Raw genomic sequence first — 24,312 nt, 5'->3', positions numbered from 1 at the left:
AGTGTACCCAAGAGCCTCTCGGTGGATGCTGTAGTGTACCCAAGAGTCTTTCGGTGGATGCTGCAGTGTACCCAAGAGCCTCTCGGTGGATGCTGTAGTGTACCCAAGAGTCTTTCGGTGGATGCTGCAGTGTACCCAAGAGCCTCTCGGTGGATGCTGCAGTGTACCCAAGAGCCTTTCGGTGGATGCTGCAGTGTACCCAAGAGCCTTTCGGTGGATGCTGCAGTGTACCCAAGTGGCGTTGGGAGCAACTGCTTGCACGCGCGTTACCACTCCACTATGTCTCCCTGTCATGGCTTTTGCGCCATCAGTACAGATATGAGAAGCAACTACATACGGACCGTTAGTGGAATTCCCATGGAAAAAAAACTCCCGTGGCTTATTTTTCAAATTGTCATGTTTCCTTTCTAAATGTCTGTGGAAGAGGGAAGGTTTACCGTGAAAGAGTAACGGTTAATGTGATTGGATGAGTAATGGTTAATGTGAATGGATGTTAATTATTTAACTAGGTTACCTGTATTTGACATTGTGTTGTTGAACACGCTGAACCCTGGATGGTTTAACTATATTTTTGGCAGTGAAACTCATGCGAGAAAAAAACCTCACCCAGATGTATAACCCCGTTGGAAAATATCAATGGACTTTCTGAGAATGTGAAGAAAAATTTGACGTACGGCATTGCGCGTACCCCCAGTTTGGGAGTACCTGATCTAGTGAAAACTCTACTATATTTTCAGTAGAACATGTATCATATCTCTAGTGAAAACTTGACTATATCTTCAGTGGAACATGTATCACATTTCTAGTGGAAACTCTGCTATAACTCTAGTAGAAAACATATAATGACAAATGGAAACTCTGCTATATCTCTAGTGGAAACTATATCTCCAGTGGAACATGTATCACATATCTAGAACATGCATTATATCTCCAGTAGAAACTCTACTATATCTCCAGTAGAACAAGTATTATTCCTCTAGTAGAACAAGCATAATATCTCTAGTAGAACATGTGTTATATCTATAGTGGAAACTCTACTACATCTCTCGTAGAACAAGCATTATATCTCTAGTAGAACAAGTATTATATCTCTAGTGGAAACTCTACTATATCTCGAGTAGAAACTACTCTATAGCTTGAGTAAAATATGCATCATATCTCTAGTGGAATCTCTACTATATATCTACAGTAGAACATGTATCATATGTCTACTGGAAACTTGACTCTATCTCTAGTAGAAGATTTATTATATGTCTAGTGGAAACTATCATATCTCTAGTAGAAAACGTATCATGACTCTAGTGGAAACTCCACTAGATATCTCTAGTTACCATAATCTGAGTCCTTGAAGCAGGCGTCCATGTGATCCTGATCATCATCGAACTCGGCACTGTCGATGCTGCTGTTCTTCTTCGTCTTCTTGGGGGGTCGTTTGGCTGGCCGCTTACTTACTCCTCCTCCCGCTCCGCATGCTGCTCCTCCCTTCCGTCCAGCGGTGGTGGTGTTGGAGTGGTTTCTGCCGGGCCGGTCGCAGCCCCAGGCCCCAGGGGTGTCGGAGGAGATGGTTGCGGCCCCAGCGGTAACCCCGGAGGACAGGTTGGCCATAGACAACATCCCCTGAATGGCCTCCTGTGTGCTGGGAGATGCAGGTGGCTGACTGTAAGTACGTCAATAAGAAATAACACAACACAATAACACATTACACTGCTGGAAGGTGTACCCGCCGGAGAAAGAGACAGATCGAGAGAGAGAGAGAGAGAGAGAGAGAGAGAGAGAGAGAGAGAGAGAGAGAGAGGGAGAGAGAGAGGGAGAGGGAGAAAGTTATAGAACCCATTGCCCTTTATCGTTGTGAGGTCTGGGGTCCGCTCATCAACCAAAAATTCACAAAATTCAAATTGAGACTGCATGCAGACTTCTGCAAAAGTATAATCTGTGTACAACGTAAAACACCAAATATTGCATGCAGAGCAACCTTCCATAACAAAGCCATCACCTACAGAGAGATGAACCTGGAGAAGAGTCCCCTAACCAAGCTCGTCCTACAGAGCCCCAGGACAGCAACACAATTATACCCAACCAAATCATGAGAAAACAAACAATTACTTGACACATTGGAAAGAATTAACAAAAAAACAGAGCAACTAAAATGCTATTTGGCCCTACACAGAGAGTACACAGCGGCAGAATACCTGACTACTGTAACTGACCCAAACTTAAGGAAAGCTTTGACTATGTACAGACTCAGTAAGCATAGCCTTGCTATTGAGAAAGGCCACCGTAGGCAGACATGGCTCTCAAGAGAAGACAGGCTATGTGCTCACCGCCCACAAAATGAGGTGGAAACTGAGCTGCACTTCCTAACCTCCTGACAAATGTATGACCATATTAGAGACACATACATTTGAAGTCAGAAGTTTACATACACCTTAGCCAACTACATTTAAACTCAGTTTTTCACAATTCCTGACATTTAATCAGAGTAAAAATCGCCTGTCTTAGGTCAGTTAGGATCACCACTTTACTTCAAGAATGTGAAATGTCAGAATATTAGTAGAGAGAATGATTTATTTCAGCTTTTATTTCTTTCATCACATTCCCAGTGGGTCAGAAGTTTACATACACTCAATAAGTATTTGGTAGCATTGCCTTTAAATTGTTTAACTTAGGTCAAACGTTTCGGATAGCCTTCCACATGCTTGCCACAATAGGTTGGGTGAATTTTGGCCCATTCCTCCTAACTGAGTAATGTTGTAGGCCTCCTTGCTCGCACACACTTTTTCAGTTCAACCCACAAATGTTCTAAAGGATTGAGGTCAGGGCTTTGTGATGGCCACTCCAATACCTTGACTTTGTTGTCCTTAAGCCATTTTGCCACAACTTTGGAAGTAAGCTTGGGGTCATTGTCCATTTAGAAGACCCATTTGTGACCAAGCTTTAACTTCCAGACTGATGTCATGAAATGTTGCTTCAATATATCCACATAATTTTCCGACCTCATGATGTCATCTATTTTGTGAAGGTCACCAGTCCCTCCTGCAGCAAAGCACCCCCACAACATGATGCTGCCATCCCCTTGCTTCACGGTTGGGATGGTGTTCTTAAGCTTGCAAGTCTCCCCTTTTTCCTCCAAAACATAACAATGGTCATTATGGCCAAACAGTTATATTTTTGTTTATTTTTATTTTCATCAGACCAGAGGAATTTTCTCCAAAAAGTACCATCTTTGTCCCCATGTGCAGTTGCAAACCGTAGTCTGGCTTTTTTTATGGTGGTTTTGTAGCAGTGGCTTCTTCCTTGCTGAGCAGCCTTTCAGGTTATGTCGATATAGGACTCGTTTTACTGTGGATTTAGATACTTTTGTACCGGTTTCTTCCAGCATCTTCACAAGGTCCTTTGCTGTTGTTCTGGGATTGATTTGCACTTTTCGCACCAAAGTATGTTCATCTCTAGGAGACAGAACACGTCTCCTTCCTGAGCGGTATGACGGCTGCGTGGTCACAAAGTGTTTATACTTGCGTACTCTTGTTTGTACAGATGAACGTGGTACCTTCAGGTGTTTTGAAATTGCTCTCAAGGATGAACCCAACTTGTGTAGGTCTACCGTTTTTTTATGAGGTTGTGGCTGATTTACTTTGATTTTCCCATGATGTCAAGCAAAGAGGCACTGAGTTTGAAGGTTGGCCTTGAAATACATCCACAGGTACACCTCCAATTGACTCAAATCAGATGCTTCTAAAGCCATGACATAATTTTCTGGAATTTTCCAAGTTGTTTAAAGACACAGTCAACTTAGTGTATGTAAACTTCTGACCCACTGGAATTGTGATACAGTGAATTATAAGTGAAATAATCTGTCTGTAAACAATTGATGGGGAAAAATGACTTGTGTCATGCACAAAGTAGATGTCCTAATCGACTTGCCAAAACTATAGTTTGTTAACAAGACATTTGTGGAGTGGTTGAAAAACGAGTTTTAATGACTCCAAACTAAGTGTATATAAACTTCCGATTTCAACTGTATACACCTATTCTGAAAGGCCTGAGAGTCTGTAACACCCCTAAGAAAGGGGCACCACCAAGCAAGAGGCACCACCAAGCAAGACCAAGGAGCTCTCCAAACAGGTGAGGGACAAAGTTGTGGAGAAGTACAGATTAGGGTTTAAAAAAACATCAGACACTTTGAACATCTCACGGGGCACCATTAAATCCATTATTAAAAAATGGAAAGAATATGGCACCACAACAAACCTGCCAAGAGAGGGCTGTCCACCAAAACTCATGGACCAGGCAAGGAGGGCATTAATCAGAGAGGCAACAAAGAGACCAAAGATAACCCTGAAGGAGCTACAAAGCTCTACAGCGGAGATTTGAGAATCTGTCCATAGGACCACTTTAAGCCGTACACTCCACAGAGCTGGGCTTTACGGAGGAGTGTCAAGAAAAAAGCCATTGATTAAAGAAAAAAATAAGCAAACACGTTTGGTGGTCATCAAAAGGCATGTGTGAGACTCCCCAAACATATGGAAGAAGGTACTCTGGTCAGATAAGACAAAATTGTATTTTTTTGGCCATGAAGAAAAACGCTATGTCTGGCGCAAATCCAACACCTCTCATCACCCCGAGAACAACATCCCCATATTTTTCATCTGTAGGGGCTGGGAAACTGGTCAGAATTGAAGGAATGATGGATGGCGCTAAATACATGGAAATTCTTAAGGGAAACATGCTTCAGTCTTCCAGAGATTTGAGACTGGGACGGAGGTTCACCTTCCAGCAGGACAATAACCCTAAGCATACTGCTAAAGCAACACTCTAGTGGTTTAAGGGGAAACATTTAAATGTCTTGGAATGGCCTAGTCAAAGCCCAGACCTCAATCAAATTGAGAATCTGTGGTATGACTTAAAGACTGCTGTTCACCAGCGGAACTCATCCAACTTGAAGGAGCTGGAGCAGTTTTTCCTTGAAGAATGGGCAAACATCCCAGTGGCTAGATGTGCCAAGCTTATAGAGACATACCCCAAGAGACTTGCAGCTGTAATTGCTGCAAAAGGTGGTTCTACAAAGTATTGAGTTTGAGGGGGGTGAATACTCAATGTTTCATTTTTTTTCTTCTTATTTCTTGTTTGTTTCTCTAAAAAAAGTATTTTGTATCTTCAAAGTGTTAGGCATGTTGTGTAAATCAAATGATACAAACCCTCCAAAAATCTATTTTAATTCCAGGTTTTAAGGCAACAAAATAGGAAAAAATGCTAAGGGGGTGAATACTTTCTTTTTTGAATACTTTTTAAAACAGCGCGGGGGGGGGGGTCAATGTAAATTGTCTGGGTGAGCATTTTATTAATTGTTTAGCAGTCTTAGGGCTTGGGGGTAGAAGCTGTTAAGGAGCCTTTTGGACCTAGACTTGGCACTTGGCACGCGGTAGCAGAGAGAACTGTCTATGGCTTGGGTGACTGGAGTCTTTGACAATTTTTTGGGCCTCCCTCTGGCACCGCCTACTATATAGGTCCTGGATGTTAGGAAGCTTGGCCCCAGTGATGTACTGGGCAGTACGCACTACCCTCTGTAGTGCCTTACGGTCGGATTCTGGGCAGTTGCTGTACTGGTCTGCCATGTAGTTTCTGTCTATTTGAGTTGGTCAGGAAATCCTAGGAAATCCTTTCTAATGTGGATTTTTTGAAGGATATCAAGTAGAAAAACTGCATAAGTGTTCTCCACTTTCTGGAGGACCGAGTTTTGAAATGAGTGGAAATAGAGTCTGATAGTGAAGGAAATGGAGAAATCTCTGGCATTTGATTGCAAATATGTAGAAGGAGTCAAAAAGAGAACACACAGAAGGCTGTTGTATAAAACCCTTGTCTCCGGATTACATCTTCAAACTAAGGGCAACCATGACATCCGGGACAGAGAAGGAGAAGCATCCATCCATGTATACGGGTAAGATAGTCTAGATAGCTACATTTTCAGATATTTTCAGATATTACACATTTCTAATTTTTGTCAGAAAGTAATTTTCATTTCAAGTTAAGTGTACTGTTAGCTAGCTGGTTCACTACTTCACATTATGTGTATGATCTGTGTAATAATATTATTTGTATCTCAGAGCCATTTGCTTTGCTAATTATATCCTAATATTAGCTAGCTAACATTGTACCCGGTTGGTTAGCTACCTGCAGATTCATGCAGGGTAGCAACTTCACGAGTCAGTGTTTAGCTAGCTAGCTAAATGTCTAAAGAAAAGACTCCACTATGAAAGTAACCATTTCAATAGAATGTTCATGATGTCACTGCGAAAACTGTTGATAGACATAGCTGGTAAATTCGCTATCTACTACGATTTCAGAGCACTCTATTCTGAGTGTGCCAGAGCGCAGAATAACTTATGAATTTACGAACGCTCAAAACCAGTTGAATATAGCCGGTGTCAGTAAACATTGGCAAAAAAAGAGTAATTAAATTGTTGCCAGCAGCACATTTGCAGTTACCAACGCTCTGGATAACATAAAAACAGCCTAACCAGCTCTGTTCGGGTGAGTAAAATGGTCAGAGTGAGGTGTTCTCTCGTTTGTGTCTGGAAGTAGCTAGTTAGCCTGGTTGCTTCACTGCTATTGTTAGGACAGAACGCTCGGATCAACTCTAAAAGAGATGAGTGGGGCTAAATCTTAACAGGGTGTGAATGATGCTGAATGGGTGTAGACAAAGAGCTCTCCAGTTGGTGTACCAAAATATTTAAAGGACATTTTCTCAAAAGTGGGTTTACAAGTTTATCAACTTTCAAAACAGAATTACTTTCCCCATTGTTCCTCGACTGTAGTGTTTGATATATAATTTTCTAGCTCTGAGTCTCTACTTTTGTCCAATGTAAAAAACAACATTTCAAATATTGCTGCATAAGACCGACTCGAGCCGATCGGTCACATATGAGCACTTCGCTAGTGAATGTTTGATCAAACGCAATGAGATAAGAATATATTTTAAACAGAGAAAGTTAGTTGAAATATCAAAATGTCTTAGCGGGGACCAAAGAAATCATATTTTAATCATGATATTTCCACTCTTCATCTCCCCGTTATTCATGAGCTGATCTGCTATCTGTATAATCAAGTCTATTTTGCCAAATAGGAGATATTCTGTCATTGAAGGAGTTGAGCAACTTAAGTCATGTGACTTATTTTTGACTGCCGTCACAGTGTGTCTGATTTGACAACGCTATGGCCCACTAGGGGTGCACTCAGTGCGTCCTGAGACACTCTGTGTCGAGACAAACTAGGCCTACTGTTGAAATGCACTGAATTCATTGAGGAACCTGATAACGCTCAGAATTTATGAATGGCCTGTTTCGCAATTCACAACAATGTCATTGGCAATGAAATGACTATCATTACTAAATATCAGTTTAACTTGCAGTAAAATCTTCAGTGTCACAGCTATTTTGGGAGAACACTGGCATAGTGACCATATCTTGCTTTTAAATGCTTTAAATGGGCGCTTAGTTTTGGGGTATTTCCCGGGACTCTCAGGATAAATATGAATTATTCTCGGTTTTTGACTCTCGAACTTCTCTCCCATTCCTGTCAGAATCCCGTGGGACCGGCAAGACGTGTGGAGTCCTGTTCCCATGCCTATCTCTATTACAGACACACTGTGTGTGTTCTTGCGCCCCCCATCTGAGATATCCACTGCAGCCCTCATCCTCTCCACATACAACACCCGTTCTGCCAGTCACATTCTGTTCAAGGTTCCCAAAGCACACACATCCCTGGGTCGCTCCTCTTTTCAGTTCGCTGCAGCTAGCGACTGGAACGAGCTGCAACAAACACTCAATCTGGACAGTTTTATCTCTTCATTCAAACTCAATCATGGACACTCTTACTGACAGTTGTGGCTGCTTTGCGTGATGTATTGTTGTCTCTACCTTCTTTCCCTTTGTGCTGTTGTCTGTGCCCAATAATGTTTGTACCATATTTTGTGCTGCAATGTTGTGTTGCTACCATGTTGTTGTCATGTTGTGTTGCTACCATGTTGTTGTCATGTTGTGTTGCTACCATGCTGTGTTGTCATGTTGTGTTGCTACCATGCTGTGTTGTCATGTTGTGTTGCTACCATGTTGTTGTCATGTTGTGTTGCTAACATGCTGTGTTGTCATGTTGTGTTTCTACCATGCTGTTTTGTCATGTTGTGTTTCAACCATGCTGTGTTGTCATGTTGTGTTGCTACCATGTTGTTGTTGTTGTGTTGCTACCTTGTTGTTGTCATGTTGTGTTGCTAACATGCTGTGTTGTCATGTTGTGTTTCTACCATGCTGTTTTGTCATGTTGTGTTTCTATCATGCTGTGTTGTCATGTTGTGTTGCTACCATGTTGTTGTCATGTTGTGTTGCTACCATGTTGTTGTTATGTTGTGTTGCTACAATGTCATTGTCATGTTGTGTTGCTACCATGCTGTGTTGTCATGTGTTGCAACCATGTTGTGTTGTCATGTTGTGTTGCTACCATGCTGTGCTGTCATGTCATGTTGTGTTGCTATCATGCTGTGCTGTCATGTTGTCATGTTGTGTTTCTACCATGCTGTTTTGTCATGTTGTGTTTCTATCATGCTGTGTTATGTTGTGTTGCTACCATGTTGTTGTCATGTTGTGCTGCTACCATGTTGTTGTCATGTTGTGTTGCTACAATGTTGCTGTCATGTTGTGTTGCTACCATGCTGTGTTGTCATGTTGTGTTGCAACCATGCTGTGTTGTCATGTTGTGTTGTCATGTTGTGTTGCTACCATGCTGTGCTGTCATGTTGTCATGTTGTGTTGCTACCATGCTGTGTTGTCATGTTGTGTTGTCACCATGCTGTGTTGTCATGTTGTTGTCATGTTGTGTTGTCACCATGCAGTGTTGTCATGTTGTTGTCATGTTGTGTTGTCACCATGCTGTGTTGTCACCATGCTGTGTTGTCATGTTGTGTTGCGACTATGTTGTTGTCATGTTGTGTTGTCACCATGCTGTGTTGTTACCATGCTGTGTTGTCATGTTGTGCTGCTACCACGCTGTGTTGTCATGTTGTGTTGCAACCATGCTGTGTTGTCATGTTGTGTTGTCATGTTGTGTTGCTACCATGCTGTGCTGTCATGTTGTCATGTTGTGTTGCTACCATGCTGTGTTGTCATGTTGTGTTGTCACCATGCTGTGTTGTCATGTTGTTGTCATGTTGTGTTGTCACCATGCAGTGTTGTCATGTTGTTGTCATGTTGTGTTGTCACCATGCTGTGTTGTCATGTTGTGTTGCGACTATGTTGTTGTCATGTTGTGTTGTCACCATGCTGTGTTGTTACCATGCTGTGTTGTCATTTTGCTGCTAATCCTTAGGTCAACCCGTGATGTGTGTTTTGTCATATATTTGTATTTTGTATTTTTAATCCCAACCCCCATCCTCGCAGGACTTTTTCCTTGTGGTAGCCCATAAATAAGAATTTGTTCTTAACTGGCTTGCCTAATTAAATTAAGGTTTAAAAAAATGATGTACCTGTTGACGCTGTAGTCTATGCCGCCCACTGCTTTGCTGGCCTGTAGTAGGTCCAGGATGCCTGCCGTGCTTCCCGCCTTCTTCTTTACCTTCAAGTTACGACCTTTCACCTCCCGCTTGACCTCTGGCTTGACTTCTGTGTCGATGTGGAGCGACTCTTCATCTGATGAATCGGTCTTCTGAGAATGGAATAGAGCAACACTTTTTATTGTACAACACACTGAACACAAGAGCAGCATATAACTTTATATTTCACTGTGAAACGGAAACACACCACAGGCACACAATGACGCCTGACAGCCAGACGTACACCTGATCTACGTCACACAGGTGATCCCAGACATGACCCGTCAGTCAGGATACATTCCCACTACTATTATAACTATGACCTGGTTGAATGGGGCAGTAGGAGTTTTTTACATTTTATTTTACCTTTATTTAACTAGGCAAGTCAGTTAAGAACAAATTCTTATTTTCAATGACGGCCAAGTGGGTTAACAGTGGGTTAACTGCCTGTTCAGGGGCAGAACGACAGATTTGTACCTTGTCAGCTCGGGGGTTTGAACTTTACTCGTCCAACGCTCTAACCACTAGGCTACCCTGCCGCCCCAGGAGTGGGATATACAGTACAACACCTCCCCTACTTAAACACACCCAGTACGACTGATCCTCATGACAATAGTGATAGAGGCCTGTAACAGCTGGATCTAGGTCTCTCTCTCTAGGTCTCTCTCTCTCTAGGTCTCTCTCTCTCTCTAGGTCTCTCTCTCTCTATCTAGGTCTCTCTCTCTCTAGGTCACTCTCTCTCCAGGTCTCTCTGTCTCTCTAGGTCTCTCTGTCTCTCTAGGTCTCTCTGTCTCTCGGTCTCTCTCTCTCTCGGTCTCTCTTGGTCTCTCTCTCTCTCTCTCTCGGTCTCTCTCTCTCTCTCTCGGTCTCTATCTCTCTCTTGGTCTCTCTCTAGGTCTCTCTAGGTCTCTCTCTCCAGGTCTCTCTCTCTCTAGGTCTCTCTCTCTCTAGGTCTCTCTCTCTCTCTAGGTATCTCTCTCTCTCTAGGTCTGTTTCTCTCTCTCTCTCTCTAGGTCTGTTTCTCTCTCTCTCTAGGTCTCTGTCTATCTCTCTCTCTATGTCTCTCTCTCTCTCTCTCTCTAGGTCTCTGTCTCTCTCTCTCTCTAGGTCTCTGTCTCTCTCTCTCTCTCTCTGGTCTCTGTCTCTCTCTCTCTCTCTCTAGGTCTCTGTCTCTCTCTCTCTCTCTCTAGGTCTCTCTGTCTCTCTCTCTCTATAGGTCTCTGTCTCTCTCTCTCTCTCTAGGTCTCTGTCTCTCTCTCTCTCTCTCTAGGTCTCTGTCTCTCTCTCTAGGTCTCTGTCTCTCTCTCTCTCTCTAGGTCTCTGTCTCTCTCTCTAGGTCTCTGTCTCTCTCTCTCTCTAGGTCTCTGTCTCTCTCTCTCTCTCTCTAGGTCTCTGTCTCTCTAGGTCTCTGTCTCTCTCTCTCTCTCTAGGTCTCTGTCTCTCTCTCTAGGTCTCTGTCTCTCTCTCTCTCTCTAGGTCTCTGTCTCTCTCTCACTCTAGGTCTCTGTCTCTCTCTCACTCTAGGTCTCTGTCTCTCTAGGTCTCTGTCTCTCTAGGTCTCTGTCTCTCTAGGTCTCTGTCTCTCTAGGTCTCTATAGGTCTCTGTCTCTCTAGGTCTCTCTCTCTCTCTCGGTCTCTCTCTCTCGCTCTCTCAATTCAATTCAATTCAATTCAAGGGGCTTTATTGGCATGGGTAACATGTGTTAACATTGCCAAAGCAAGTAAGGTAGATAATATATAAAGTGAAATAAACAATAAAATTAACAGTAGACATCACACATACAGAAGTTTCAAAACAATAAAGACATTACAAATGTCATATTATATATATATATATATGTCTCTCTAGGTCTCTGTCTTTCTCTCTCTAGGACTCTGTCTCTCTCTCTCAAGGTCTCTGTCTCTCTCTAGGTCTCTGTCTCTCTCTCTCTCTAGGTCTCTGTCTCTCTCTCTCTCTAGGTCTCTCTCTCTCTAGGTCTCTGTCTCTCTCTCTAGGTCTCTCTCTCTCTCTCTCTAGGTCTCTGTCTCTCTCTAGGTCTCTCTCTCTCTCTCTAGGTCTCTGTCTCTCTCTAGGTCTCCCTCTCTCTAGGTCTCCCTCTGTCTCTCTCTCTCAAGGTCTCTGTCTCTCTCTAGGTCTCTGTCTCTCTCTCTCTCTAGGTCTCTGTCTCTCTCTCTCTCTAGGTCTCTCTCTCTAGGTCTCTCTCTCTCTAGGTCTCTCTCTCTCTAGGTCTCTCTCTCTCTAGGTCTCTCTCTCTCTCTCTAGGTCTCTGTCTCTCTCTCTAGGTCTCTCTCTCTCTCTCTAGGTCTCTGTCTCTCTCTCTCTCTCTAGGTCTCTGTCTCTCTCTAGGTCTCTCTCTCTCTAGGTCTCTCTCTGTCTAGGTCTCTCTCTGTCTCTCTCTCTCTCTAGGTCTCTCTAGGTCTCGGTCTCTCCAGGTCTGTCTAGGTCTCGGTCTCTCTCGGTCTCTGTCTCTCTCAGTCTCTGTCTCTCTCGGTCTCTCTAGGTCTAGGTCTCTCTAGGTCTCTGTCTCTCTAGGTCTCTCTAGGTCTCTGTCTCTCTAGGTCTCTGTCTCTCTAGGTCTCTGTCTCTCTAGGTCTCTGTCTCTCTAGGTCTCTGTCTCTCTAGGTCTCTGTCTCTCTAGGTCTAGGTCTCTCTAGGTCTAGGTATCTCTAGGTCTAGGTATCTCTAGGTCTAGGTCTCTCTAGGTCTAGGTCTCTCTAGTTCTCTCTAGGTCTAGGTCTCTGTAGGTCTCTCTAGGTCTCTCTGGGTCTCTCGCTCTAGGTATCTGTCTCTCTCTAGGTCTCTCTCTCTAGGTCTCTCTCTCTAGGTCTCTCTCTCTAGGTCTCTCTCTCTTGGTCTCTCTCTCTAGGTCTCTGTCTCTCTCTCTCTCTTGGTCTCTCTCTCTCTCTTGGTCTCTCTCTCTCTCTCTCTAGGTCTCTGTCTCTCTCTCTCTAGGTCTCTGTGTCTCTCTATCTCTTGGTCTCTCTCTCTCTCTCTCTAGGTCTATGTCTCTCTCTCTCTCTTGGTCTCTCTCTCTCTAGGTCTCTGTCTCTCTAGGTCTCTGTCTCTCTCTCTCTCTCTCTAGGTCTCTCTCTCTCTCTAGGTTTCTGTCTCTCTCTCTCTAGGTCTCTGTCTCTCTCTCTCTCTTGGTCTCTCTCTCTCTCTCTAGGTCTCTGTCTCTCTCTCTCTCTAGGTCTCTGTCTCTCTCTAGGTCTCTCTCTGTCTCTCTAGATCTCGGTCTCTCCAGGTCTGTCTAGGTCTCTGTCTCTCTCAGTCTCTGTCTCTCTCGGTCTCTGTCTCTCTCGGTCTCTGTCTCTCTCGGTCTCTGTCTCTCTCGGTCTCTGTCTCTCTCGGTCTCTGTCTCTCTCGGTCTCTGTCTCTCTCGGTCTCTGTCTCTCTCGGTCTCTGTCTCTCTCGGTCTCTGTCTCTCTCGGTCTCTGTCTCTCTCGGTCTCTGTCTCTCTAGGTCTAGGTCTCTGTCTCTCTAGGTCTCTGTCTCTCTAGGTCTCTGTCTCTCTAGGTCTCTGTCTCTCTAGGTCTCTGTCTCTCTAGGTCTCTGTCTCTCTAGGTCTCTCTAGGTCTATGTCTCTCTAGGTCTCTCTAGGTCTATGTCTCTCTAGGTCTAGGTCTCTCTAGGTCTAGGTCTCTCTAGGTCTAGGTCTCTCTAGGTCTAGGTCTCTCTAGTTCTCTCTAGGTCTAGGTCTCTCTAGTTCTCTCTAGGTCTAGGTCTCTCTAGGTCTAGGTCTCTCTCTAGGTCTCTCTCTCTCTCTAGGTCTCTCTCTCTAGGTCTCTCTCTCTAGGTCTCTCTCTCTAGGTCTCTGTCTCTCTCTCTCTCTTGGTCTCTCTCTCTCTCTCTCTCTAGGTCTCTCTCTCTCTCTCTCTCTAGGTCTCTGTCTCTCTCTCTCTCTTGGTCTCTCTCTCTCTCTCTAGGTCTAGGTCTCTCTCTCTCTAGGTCTCTGTCTCTCTCTCTCTCTTGGTCTCTCTCTCTCTAGGTCTCTGTCTCTCTCTCTCTAGGTCTCTCTCTCTCTCTAGGTCTCTCTCTCTCTCTCTCTCTAGGTCTCTGTCTTTCTAGGTCTCTGTCTCTCTAGGTCTCTGTCTCTCTAGGTCTCTGTCTCTCTAGGTCTCTCTAGGTCTAGGTCTCTCTAGGTCTCTCTTGGTCTAGGTCTATCTAGGTCTCTCTTGGTCTAGGTCTATCTAGGTCTCTCTTGGTCTAGGTCTATCTAGGTCTCTCTAGGTCTAGGTCTCTCTAGGTCTAGGTCTCTCTAGGTCTCTCTAGGTCTAAGTCTCTCTAGGTCTAGGTCTCTCTTGGTCTAGGTCTCTCTAGGTCTCTCTTGGTCTCTGTCTCTCTAGGTCTCTCTAGGTCTAGGTCTCTAGGTCTTCTAGGTCTCTGTCTCTCTGGGTCTCTCTAGGTCTCTCTAGGTCTTGTCTCTCTGGGTCTCTCTAGGTCTCTCTAGGTCTCTCTCTTGGTCTCTCTAGGTCTCTCTCTGTCTCTCTCGCTGTCTCTCTCTCAAGGGTCATATTATGTCTATATACAGTGGGGCAAAAAAGTATTTAGTCAGCCACCAATTGTGGAAGTTCTCCCACTTAAAAAGATGAGAGAGGCCTGTAATTTTCAGGCTGTTCACCTGTAATTTTCATCATATGTACACTACAACTATGACAGACAAAATGAGAAAAAAAATCCTGAAAATCACATTGTAGGATTTTTAATGAATTTATTTGCAAATTATGGTGGAAAATATGTATTTTTTTGGTACAGTGTTGTAATGATGTGCAACTAGTTAAAGTTCTTCACTGGTTGCCCTTTTCTTGTGGCAACAAGAAGCCATGCTGCTGTGATGGCACACTGTGGTATTTCACCCAGTAGATATGAGAGTTTGTCAAAATTTGCTTTGTTTTCTAATTCTTTGTGGATCTGTGTCACTGGGTTCTACAGTTTGAACCCACAGCTGCTGTAGGCCCTCCTTGGTTAGGGACAGAAGCACCAAATAATCAGCAAACAGTAGACAATTGACTTCAGATTCATTCTAGTAGGGTGAGGCCGGGTGCTGCAGACTGTTCTAGTGCCGATTCGTTTATATACAGTGCATTCAGAAACTATTCAGACCCCTAGACGTTTTCCACATTTTGTTACTTTACAGCCTTATTCTAAAATCTACACCCCATAATACAAACGTTCTACTTTTAAACTCAGACAAAACAGAGATGCTTGTTCTAGGTCTCAAGAAACAAAATAATATTTTTTATTTATTTTACCCCCTTTTCTACCCAATTTTGTGGTTTCCAAATGTTAGTAGTTACTATCTTGTCTCATCGCTACAACTCCTGTACGGGATCGGGAGAGACGAAGGTCGAAAGTCATGCGTCCTCCGAAACACAACCCAACCAAGCTGCACTGCTTCTTAACACAGCGCTCATCCAACCCGGAAGCCAGTCACACGAATGTGTCGGAGGAAACACCGTCCACCTGGCGACCTGGTTAGCGTGCACTGCGCCTGGCCCGCCACAGGAGTCAATATGATGCGATGAGACAAGGATGTCCCTAACGGCCAATTAGGATATCCCTACTGACAATTAATCTTGATGGTTGTACAGTCGTCTCAAATAAAACTGTGAAGGACCTCGGCATTACTCTGGACCCTGATCTCTCTTTTGACAAACATATCAGTCTGTTTCAAGGACAGCTTTTTTCCATCTACGTAACATTGCAAAAATCGGAAACTTTCTGCCCAAAAATGATGCAGAAAAATGAATCCATGCTTTTGTTACTTCTAGGTTAGACTACTGCAATGCTCTACTTTCCGGCTACCCGGATAAAGCACTAAATAAACTTCAGGTTCAGGTTTTACTTCCAAACTACAAAGCATTACATGGGCTTGCTCCTACCTATCTCTCTGATTTGGTCCTGCCGTACATACCTACACGTACGCTACAGTCACAAGACGCAGGCCTCCTTACTGTCCTTAGAATTGCTAAGCAAACAGCTGGAGGCAGGGCTTTCTCCTATAGAGCTCCATTTCTATGGAATGGTCTGCCTACCTACCCTGTGAGAGACGCAAACTCGGTCTCAAACTTTAAGTCTTTACTGAAGACTCATCTCTTCAGTAGGTCCTATGGTTGAGTGTAGTCTGGCCCAGGAGTGTGAAGGTGAACGGAAAGGCTTTGGAGCAAATAACCGCCCTTGCTGTCTCTGCCTGGCCAGTTCCCCTCTCTCCACTGGGATTCTCTGCCTCTAACCCTATTACAGTGTCTGAGTCACTGGCTTAGTGGTGCTCTTCCATGCCGTCCCTGGGAGGGGTGCGTCACTAGAGTGGGTTGAGTTACTGACGTGATCTTCCTGTCTGGGTTGCCCCCCCTTGGGTTGTGCCGTGGCGGAGATCTTTGTGGGCTATACTCTGCCTTGTTTCAGGATGGTAAGTTGGTCGTTGAAGATATCCCACTAGTGGTGTGGGGGTTGCGCTTTGGCAAAGTGGGTGGGGATATATCCTTCCTGTTTGGCCTTGTCCGGGGGTGTCATCGGATGGGGCCACAGTGTCTCCTGACCCCTCCTGTCTCAGCCTCCAGTATTTATGCTGCAGTAGTTAATGTGTCTAGGGTCAGTTTGTTATATCTGGGGTACTTCTCCTGTCTTGTCCGGTGTCCTGTGTGAATTTAAGTATGCTCTCTCTAATTCTCTCCTTCTCTCTTTCTTTCTCTCTCGCGGAGGGCCTGAGCCTTAGGACCATGCCTAGGACTACCTGGCATGATGACTCATTGCTGTCCCCAGTCCACCTGGCCTTGCTGCTGCTCCAGTTTCAACTGTTCTGCCTGCGGCAATGGAATCCTTACCTGTTCACCAGACGTGCTACCTGTCCCAGACCTCTTATTTGACCATGCTGGTCATTTATGAACATTTGATCATCTTGGCCATGTTCTGTTATAATCTCCACCCGGCACAGCCAGAAGAGGACTGGCCTCCCCTCATAGCCTGGTTCCTCTCTAGGTTTCTTCCTAGGTTTTGGCCTTTCTAGGGAGTTTTTCCTAGCCAACGTGCTTCAACACTTGCATAGCTTGCTGTTTAGGGTTTCTGCATAGCACTTTGAGATATCAGCTGATGTACGAAGGGCAGACACCGAGCTAAACGTCAGTATAGAGATAAAGTGGAGTCACAATTCAATGGCTCAGACATGAGACGTATGTGGCAGGGACTACAGACAATCACAGACTACAAAAGGAAAACCAGCCACCCCGCCAAGACCGACGTCTTGCTTCCGGGCAGACTAAACACATTCTTCGCACGCTTTGAGGATAACACACTGACATTGACGCGGCCCGCTACCAAGGACTGTGGGCTGTCCTTCTCCATGGCTGACGTGAGCAAAACATTTAAACTTGTTTACCTTCGCAAGGCTGACAGCCCAGACGAAATACCTAACCGTGTCCTCAGAGTATGCGCAGACCAGCTGGCTGGAGTGTTTATGGACGTATTCAGAGCAAGGGGAACAACTACTCCAAGTCTCAGAGGGAGTGGCGTTTGAAATGCTATTAGCGCGCACCCCGCTAACTAGCTAGTCATTTCACATCGGTGTGACGACCCTCCCACTCTGTCTGCCGTATTCTCTCTTTGTTCTTGTTTCCTTATTAGGATGCCGGTGGGCGGAGTTGGGAGGGTCGTCAGCTACATGGGAAACACCTGGGCCCGGTGTCTCCCAGGATAAATACACCACTTCCCCATTCATGGAGGAGACTCTCTCCATGCAGACACCTTTACAGATTTTGTTGTGTATCTTGGTGGCCTTTTGGTTGTTTGCTTTGGCACCTTTCAACACCCTGCATTATCACATTCATGCATGCAAAACACTCACACTACTGATTACTGATTACACACACCATTGTAAATTATACTTAGTTACTTTATTCAATAAATATATGTTTTGTTACTCCTTATCTCCACGTTGTCTCCCTTTTGTTACGGGCTTTGAGCCGGTTCGTGACAAGGGTTACACCAGCCTAATCTCGGGAGTTGATAGGCTTGAAGTCATAAACAGCAGAGCTGCTGGCAAAACACACGAAAGTCATGTTTGAATGAATGCTTACGAGCCTGCTGCTGCCTACCACCGCTCAGTCAGACTGCTCTGTCAAATCATAGACTTTATTGTAATATAATAACATGGAAACTATCATCTCGAAAACAAGACATTTATTCTTTCAGTGAAATACGGAACCGTTCTGTATTTTATCTAACGGGTGGCATCCATAAGTCTTCAATGTTATGTCATAATTACGTAAAATTCTGGCAAATTAGGCAGCCCAAACTGTTGCATATACACTGACTCTGCGTGCAATGAACGCAAGAGAAGTGACACAATTTCACCTGGTTAATATTGCCTGCTAACCTGGATTTCTTTTAGCTAAATATGCAGGTTTAAAAATATATACTTCTGTGTGCTGATTTTAAGAAAGGCATTGATGTTTAGGGTTAGGTACACATTGGCGCAATGATATGCAACGCATCGATTATATGCTGCGCAGGACACGCTGGATAAATTAGTAATATCATCAACCATGTGTAGTTAACTAGTGATTATGATTGATTGATTGATTGTTTTTTATAAGTTTAATGCTAGCTAGCAACTTACTTTGGCTTCTTAATGCATTCGAGTAAGAGGCAGTCTCCTCATGAAGTGCAATGTAAGACAGGAGGTTAGAGCGTCGAACTAGTTCACTGTACAGTTGCAAGATTGGATCCCCCGAGCTGACAGGGTAAAAATCTGTCGTGCTGCCCTAAACGAGGAAGTTAACCCACTGTTCCTAGGCCGTCATTGAAAATAAGAATGTGTTCTTAACTAACTTGCCTAGTTAAAAACATATTCAATAAAGGTGTTAAAAAATAAAATATAAAAATCGTCCAAATCGGTGTCCAAAAATACCGATTTCCGATTGTTAATGAAAACTTGAAATCGGCCCTAATTAATCGGTTAATCAGTCGACCTCTAGTGTCTGTCTCAGGGTTCTCGTTTTACACTATTCTGATTTTCCACCCTCCGCCAATACAGGGGTAGTGTGCTCTTATAGCTGTGTGCCCAGGGATGGTCTGTGTGGAAGATTAAGTTGATTATGTTCCCATTTTTGTAGCAGTCAGCAAAGTGTCTCTAGATTGTCCATGAGGAGCTTCTGTTTGCACTCTTTCCGTGCCTTGTCATGTGTTATATCCAAGGGGTACTGTACTGTGGTGGAGGGAAGCCATGGAGCAGGGGTCCAAAGAGGCCTCTGCATCTGGGTGGGAGAGGTACTCTCTTTCTCTCAATGTGTGGTGTCCTTTGGCCCGGCGCTGCACAGCGCTGCCTTTGATTCACACACGCTTCACTCTCACACATGTGATTTCCATTGCAACATAGAGGATCACACGGAATTCATTAATGACGACGTGGACAGAGAAAATATTCCAGAATGTTTTCCTCTGACTGTTGGGATCTTAGAAGCAGTCATTAGGTCATTGTCTTAATGGACGTAGAACTGTAGAATTCAGAGTCCTTCTGGATGTTAGAGAATCTCTAGACATTAACTTGTTAACACTATGAAGCCGATAACACTATGGATCTGATATTAACACTATGGACCTGATATTAACACTATGAACCTGATATTAACACTATGGACCTGTCAACACTATGAACCTGATATGAACACTATGAACCTGATATGAACACTATGAACCTGATATTAACACTATGGACCTGATATTAACACTATGAACCTGATAACACTATGGACCTGATATTAACACTATGAACCTGATATTAACACTATGAACCTGATAACACTATGGACCTGATATTAACACTATGAACCTGATATTAACACTATGAACCTGATATTAACACTATGGACCTGATATTAACACTATGAACCTGTTAACACTATGAACCTGATAACACTATGGACCTGATATTAACACTATGAACCTGATAACACTATGGACCTGTTAACACTATGGACCTGATAACACTATGGACCTGATATTAACACTATGAACCTGATAACACTATGGACCTGATAACACTATGAACCTGATATTAACACTATGAACCTGATATTAACACTATGAACCTGATATTAACACTATGAACCTGATATTAACACTATGGACCTGATATTAACACTATGAACCTGATAACACTATGAACCTGATAACACTATGGACCTGATAACACTATGGACCTGATATTAACACTATGAACCTGATAACACTATGAACCTGTTAACACTATGGACCTGTTTACACTATGGACCTGTTTACACTATGGACCTGTTAACACTATGGACCTGATATTAACACTATGAACCTGATAACACTATGAACCTGATAACACTATGAACCTGATATTAACACTATGAACCTGATATTAACACTATGAACCTGATATTAACACTATGAACCTGATAACACTATGGACCTGATAGTAACACTATGAACCTATAACACTATGGACCTGATATTAACACTATGAACCTGATAACACTATGAACCTGTTAACACTATGGACCTGATAGTAACACTATTTTGAACCTGAAGGTAACACTATGGACCTGATAGTAACACTATGGACCTGATATTAACACTATGAACCTGATAACACTATGGACCTGATAACACTATGGACAACTGATATTAACACTATGGACCTGATATTAACACTTTCCCATACCTAACACTATGGACCTGATATCAACTCTATGGACCTGATAACACTCCCCTGTCCACTATGGACCTGATATTAACACTATGGACCTGATATTGTATGGACCTGTTAACACTATGGACCTGATATTAACACTATGGACCTGATATTAACACTTTGAACCTTGATATTAACACTATGAACCTGATATTAACACTATGACCCTGTGTATGGACCTATATTAACACTATGAACCTGATATTAACACTATGGACCTGATATAGCCTGGTAACACTATGAACCTGATAGTAACACTATGAACCTGATATTAACACTATGAACCTTTTGATATTAACACTATGACCCTGATAACACTATAAACCTGATAACTTACACTGCATTTAACGGTCCGACCTGATCAACACTAAAGAACCCGATATTAACACTATGCACCCCTGAAAAAACTATGATCCTCCGATGTCAACACTATGGACCTGATAGTAACACTATGAACCTGATAACACTATGGACCTGATATTAACACTCATGACCCTGATAACACTATGGACCTGATAGTAACACTATGAAGCCGATAACACTATGGACCTGATATTAACACTATGAACCTGATAACACTATGAACCTGTTAACACTATGAACCTGATATTAACACTATAGACCTGATATTAACACTATGGACCTGATATTAACACTATGAACCTGATAACACTATGGACCTGATAACACTATGGACCTGATATTAACACTGGTGTCCCCCAGGGACCTGATATTAACACTCTCCTATTCTGCTATACACTATGGCTCTGATAACCTCACATGGACTCTGATAGTAACACTATGCAGACGATAACACTATGGACCTGATATTAACACTATGAACCTGATAACACTATGAACCTGTTAACACTATGGACCTGATATAACACTATGAACCTGATAACACTATGGACCTGATAACACTATGGACCTGATATTAACACTATGAACCTGATAAACACTATGGACCTGATAACACTATGGAACATCTATGGACCTGATATTAACACTATGGACCTGATATTAACACTATGGACCTGATATTAACACTATGGACCTGATATCCTAACACTATGGACCTGTCAACACTATGGACCTGCATATTAACACTATGGACCTGATATTAACCCTACACTCATCCAGACCTGTATAACACTATGGTGTTAACCTGATATTAACACTATGGACCTGTTAACACTATGGACCTGATAACACTATGGACCTGTTAACACTATGGACCTGTTAACACTATGGACCTGATATTAACACTATGGACCTGTTAACACTATGGACCTGTTAACACTATGGACCTGATATTAACACTATGAACCTGATATTAACACTATGAACCTGATAACACTATGAACTTGTTATTAACACTATAAACCTGATATTAACACTATGAACCTGATATTAACACTGTGGACCTGATATTAACACTATGAACTTGTTATTAACACTATGGACCTGATGTTAACACTATGGACCTGATATTTACACTATGGACCTGTTAACACTATGGACCTGTTAACACTATGGACCTGTCAACACTATGGACCTGATATTAACACTATGGACCTGATATTAACACTATGAACCTGATATTAACACTATGAACCTGATATTAACACTATGAACCTGATAACACTATGGACCTGTTAACACTATGGACCTGATATTAACACTATGGACCTGTTTACACTATGGACCTGATAGTAACACTATGGACCTGATAGTAACACTATGGACCTGATAACACTATGGACCTGATACTAACACTATGGACCTGATATTAACACTATGAACCTGATATTAACACTATGGACCTGATATTAACACTATGAACCTGATAGTAACACTATGGACCTGATAACACTATGGACCTGATACTAACACTATGGACCTGATATTAACACTATGAACCTGATATTAACACTATGAACCTGATATTAACACTATGGACCTGATATTAACACTATGGACCTGATATTAACACTATGGACCTGATATTAACACTATGAACCTGTTATTAACACTATGGACCTGTTTAACACTATGGACCTGATATTAACACTATGGACCTGATATTAACACTATGGACCTGTATAACACTATGGACCTGATAACACTATGGACCTGTATAACACTATGGACCTGACATTAACACTATGGACCTGATATTAACACTATGAACCTAATAACACTATGGGCCTGTTAACACTATGGACCTGATATTAACACTATGAAGCCGATAACACTATGGATCTGATATTAACACTATGGACCTGATATTAACACTATGAACCTGATATTAACACTATGGACCTGATATCAACACTATGAACCTGATATTAACACTATGGACCTGATATTAACACTATGAACCTGATATTAACACTATGGACCTGATATTAACACTATAGACCTGTTATTAACACTATGGACCTGATATTAACACTATGAACCTGATAACACTATGGACCTGTCAACACTATGGACCTGTCAAAACTATGGACCTGTTAACACTATGGACCTGTTAACACTATGGACCTGATATTAACACTATGGACCTGATAACACTATGGACCTGATATTAACACTATGAACCTGATAACACTATGGACCTGTCAACACTATGGACCTGATATTAACACTATGGACCTGTTAACACTATGGACCTGATATTAACACTATGAACCTGATAAACACTATGGACCTGATAACACTATGGACCTGATATTAACACTATGAACCTGATAACACTATGGACATGATATTAACACTATGAACCTGATATTAACACTATGAACCTGTCAACACTATGAACCTGATATTAACACTATGAACCTGATAACACTATGGACCTGATATTAACACTATGAACCTGATATTAACACTATGAACCTGTTAACACTATGGACCTGTCAACACTATGGACCTGTCAACACTATGGACCTGTTAACACTATGGACCTGTTAACACTATGGACCTGATAACACTATGGACCTGATAACACTATGGACCTGTTAACACTATGAACCTGATATTAACACTATGGACCTGATATTAACACTATGAACCTGATATTAACACTATGGACCTGATATTAACACTATGAACCTGATAACACTATGGACCTGTTAACACTATGGACCTGTCAACACTATGGACCTGTTAACACTATGGACCTGATAACACTATGGACCTGTTAACACTATGGACCTGATATTAACACTATGAACCTGATAACACTATGGACCTGTTAACACTATGAACCTGATAGTAACACTATGGACCTGTTAACACTATGGACTTGATAGTAACACTATGAACCTGATATTAACACTATGAACCAGATATTAACACTATGGACCTGATAACACTATGGACCTGTCAACACTATGGACCTGTCAACACTATGGACCTGTCAACACTATGGACCTGTCAGCACTATGGACCTGTTATTAACACTATGAACCTGATAACACTATGGACCTGTTAACACTATGGACCTGTTAACACTATGGACCTGATAACACTGTGAACCTGTTTACACTATGGACCTGATATTAACACTATGAACCTGATATTAACACTATGGACCTGATAGTAACACTATGGACCCTGTAACACTATGAACCTGATATTAACACTATGAACCTGATATGAACACTATGACCCTGATAACACTATGGACCTGTTAACACTATGGACCTGATAACACTATGGACCTGATAACACTATGGACCTGATAGTAACACTATGGACCTGTTAGTAACACTATGAACCTGATAACACTATGGACCTGATAACACTATGGACCTGATAACACTATGAACCTGATAACACTATGGACCTGTTAACACTATGGACCTGTTATTAACACTATGAACCTGTTAACACTATGAACCTGTTAACACTATGAACCTGATAACACTATGGGCCTGTCAACACTATGGACCTGTCAACACTATGGACCTGTTAAATGCGGTGGTTCTCACTTCCAGTTTTGCACGAATG

The 24,312-nt window shown here is 42.7% G+C and overlaps 1 protein-coding gene across 1 annotated transcript in view; it reads right to left on the bottom strand.

The window, feature by feature from the left end:
* The window catches only part of LOC135540448 (lysine-specific demethylase phf2-like), a 226,971-nt gene that overhangs the window by 17,726 nt on the left and 184,933 nt on the right, over positions 1 to 24,312 (bottom strand). The window contains exons 18-19 of the mRNA XM_064967078.1: positions 9,512 to 9,690; positions 1,332 to 1,657 (exon numbers count right to left, since the gene is read on the bottom strand). Coding sequence (XP_064823150.1) covers positions 1,332 to 1,657; positions 9,512 to 9,690 — 505 coding nt within the window. The remainder of the gene's footprint in view (positions 1 to 1,331; positions 1,658 to 9,511; positions 9,691 to 24,312) is intronic.

The sequence above is a fragment of the Oncorhynchus masou genome, chromosome 5 (genome assembly GCF_036934945.1).
Source record: "Oncorhynchus masou masou isolate Uvic2021 chromosome 5, UVic_Omas_1.1, whole genome shotgun sequence".
NCBI classification, from domain to species: Eukaryota; Metazoa; Chordata; class Actinopteri; order Salmoniformes; family Salmonidae; genus Oncorhynchus; species Oncorhynchus masou.
This window is presented reverse-complemented; position numbering and strand designations above follow the sequence as displayed.